General features: G+C 40.7%; 1 protein-coding gene across 1 annotated transcript; it reads right to left on the bottom strand.

Annotated features, from left to right (window-relative positions):
- Positions 1-387: 387 nt before the first annotated feature.
- Positions 388-2,034, bottom strand: LOC131155915 (uncharacterized). The gene has a single exon (XM_058109363.1). The coding sequence runs from the start codon at positions 2,032-2,034 to the stop codon at positions 388-390; it is 1,647 nt and encodes a 548-aa protein (XP_057965346.1).
- Between the last annotated feature and the right edge of the window lie 673 nt (positions 2,035-2,707).

Genomic DNA, 2,707 nt, shown 5'->3' on the forward strand with positions numbered 1-2,707 from the left:
ATTTCTTTTGCCCTTCTCCTGGTATTGTATTGATGCGTAACAGTCTCAATGTTGCTTGCTCAAACAAATTCTGTGGCTAGGCACTGCAAACCAAAACTTTCCCTTTTTAGAATCGTGAATGCATAGGTATGAATGCATGAAATGCAATGGTCTTTTCAAGACATGTGTAAATTTCACAAATATGAAACATATGTATGCAACCTAATGTACTCCAATCAAGGTTCATGGAAAAGATCATCGTCATTGTAGAAAATAAAATATGCTTTTCATTAATAGAATCCTTTCATACAATTACAAATTCAACCGAATATCAAAATCTGCTCATGATTGCACAATCTCTACATTTTGCTGTGTCGTCTTTTTATGCAAAGCCCGAAACTTGGCCTCCTAGTAGCCCGCTTTTGTTATGCACGGCTCCATCTTTTCCAGTACTTGATTATACTTGCTTCTCTGCTCATCCCCCTGCCTCTCCAACTCTTGTATGTAGAGCGATTTCTTTTTACTTTCGGTATAGGCATCTTCTAACATTTGAGATTTCCGTTCAAGTGCCGCTTGAAGCCTTCGTCTTTCCTTTCTTAAAGCCACGACCTCTTCTTCTGATTGTATATACTGGATCCTCTGTCGCTTGATTTCCTTGCGATAGACAGAGGTTAGTGCCTCCTTTTGCTGATTCTTTATTTCTGCTCTTGCATCTCCCTTTTCTACTGGGCATGGATCCCCTTGTGGCTTCAATTGCATGCATGCGCTTGGTGATTTAATATGCTCAATAACGATTTCTGGGATTCTTTTGAGTTGGGGGTTTACCCGGTTTTCTCGCCATGCTTCATAACTTCCTTGGACTGTGGCAATTCCATCACTCGGGTCTATTAGGTTCACATGTTTCCACGCCACCCTGAATTTTCTAATCTGGTTTTGAGTGTCTCCTGTTTCATATGCGAAATTTGAGTCAGCCAATCTGTGAGTTATAGGCACAAACTGAGATGCCCCCAATTGCCTTCTGACCATCAAAGGGGCATATGCTATCCCTCCCCATGGGCCTAGTAATGGGACCCATGGAAGATTTCCACACCGATATATCATGTTAGAGCGGACCATCCATGGCGCCAGCCAAGTTACCCCTGAGTCGATCAAACCACACATTTTTGTGTTCCATTCAGATTTATCTAACTGCTCCTTTAATTGGGTATCCTCAAATTCAGCCAAAGGCATTCGGATCACTGAGAAAATACTACGGAAGCCCCCTTTGTTGGACGATAAGTGACCTATCATCCAGACATATAACAGTTGCACACAACATTTTAAACGTTCTCGCCTCCTGATTCTGCAGTTGTTGAGTGATCTAAAGGTTTCTTCCAGGATGCCTTGAACGGGGTTAATCCCATTTCGTACTTGTGCCACAAACGAAACAATAGCTTGATCGATCATGTTTAGTTCTTTTGGAAAAATGATCAAACCGTAAATAGCTAATGCCATTATATGTATCTGAACCTCTTCTTTTTCTTCTTTTTTGATTATTTCTTTCAACTGCTTCCAAGAGATTTTCCTTACTTCTGCACCTCCCTCTGAGAATGTTTTCTGGATTTTGACCCCGACAGCATCGTACATCTCCTTCACGAACGAAACACTAGCATCATGCACATAAGGTTTGTATGGTGTCTGTAACTTGACCAGATGCAAAAGCGAAGTATACTCCTCGATGGTTGGTGTCAAGTCGATACCATTCATTGTAAAGCAACGATATGGTGGATTCCAGAACTCGACCAGTGCTTTTATGGCAGGGATATTTACCGATACATGCAACAAGAAACCAATGTGCCCATATGTTTGAGAGAATTTTAAACGGCGTGCCAGGGTCCATTCCTTCCAAATGACTTTTAGCTCATCTAACGGATTGGATCTTATGTTGATGAAAGTCCGAGCTGGTAGTTCGATGATAGATTTCAGAGTAAGACTGTCACCCCACTTGTTCTGTTGACTTTCTGAATATTGTTGTACTATGGACTCAATCTCATGGTAAGTCATTGTGTTCTCCATGAATGATTCAGATCTCCTATAGAACCTTGATGAAGTAGACGGGATGCCTATATGAATGCAGCATGTTAGCAAAGGTATCATACAACTCAAAACAATGCATGCAGTCATGACACCAAACTGAAAATAATGAAACTTATATCCCCCACCCGAGGTAGACTTATATAAAAGATTCTCCAAGGCTCTATTTTATGCATGGGGTGTTTATGCATGTGTGTACCTACTGCACAAATACATAACAATAGGGATATTAACATGTATGCAGCCTATCATGCATGGCTATGCGTGTGAAATTATGCTTGAATGCTTGGATGCCATGAATGTTTGTGCATGGATGTAACTAGTGCAATTACTCATACAAATAGAGATATGAACATGCATGTGACCTATCGTGCATGATTATTATGCATGAATACATGGATGCAATGTAACCTAACTAACTACTTTGTCAGCATTCTAGGAAAAATCCCACTAATGAGGGATTTTAAGACAATCATTGATGTGCCACAATTTCAATTCAATTCTTCCCTCAATCATTATTTTCCTTGATGACGGTCCATGTACCTCAGATTCTATGAAGGGTCAAATTATGATCTGAGGTTGGGGTTGACCCAGGTTAGTCAACCCACTGGATTTGTTCAATACGGGTTTGTGGACTTTAGCATGCCCTTGGACC

This window comes from Malania oleifera, chromosome 5, assembly GCF_029873635.1.
Source record: "Malania oleifera isolate guangnan ecotype guangnan chromosome 5, ASM2987363v1, whole genome shotgun sequence".
NCBI classification, from domain to species: domain Eukaryota; kingdom Viridiplantae; phylum Streptophyta; class Magnoliopsida; order Santalales; family Ximeniaceae; genus Malania; species Malania oleifera.

Bases quoted from the DNA above. Each gene is read 5' to 3' on its own strand.
- LOC131155915 (XM_058109363.1), bottom strand. From the start codon at position 2,034: ATGGAGAACACAATGACTTACCATGAGATTGAGTCCATAGTACAACAA.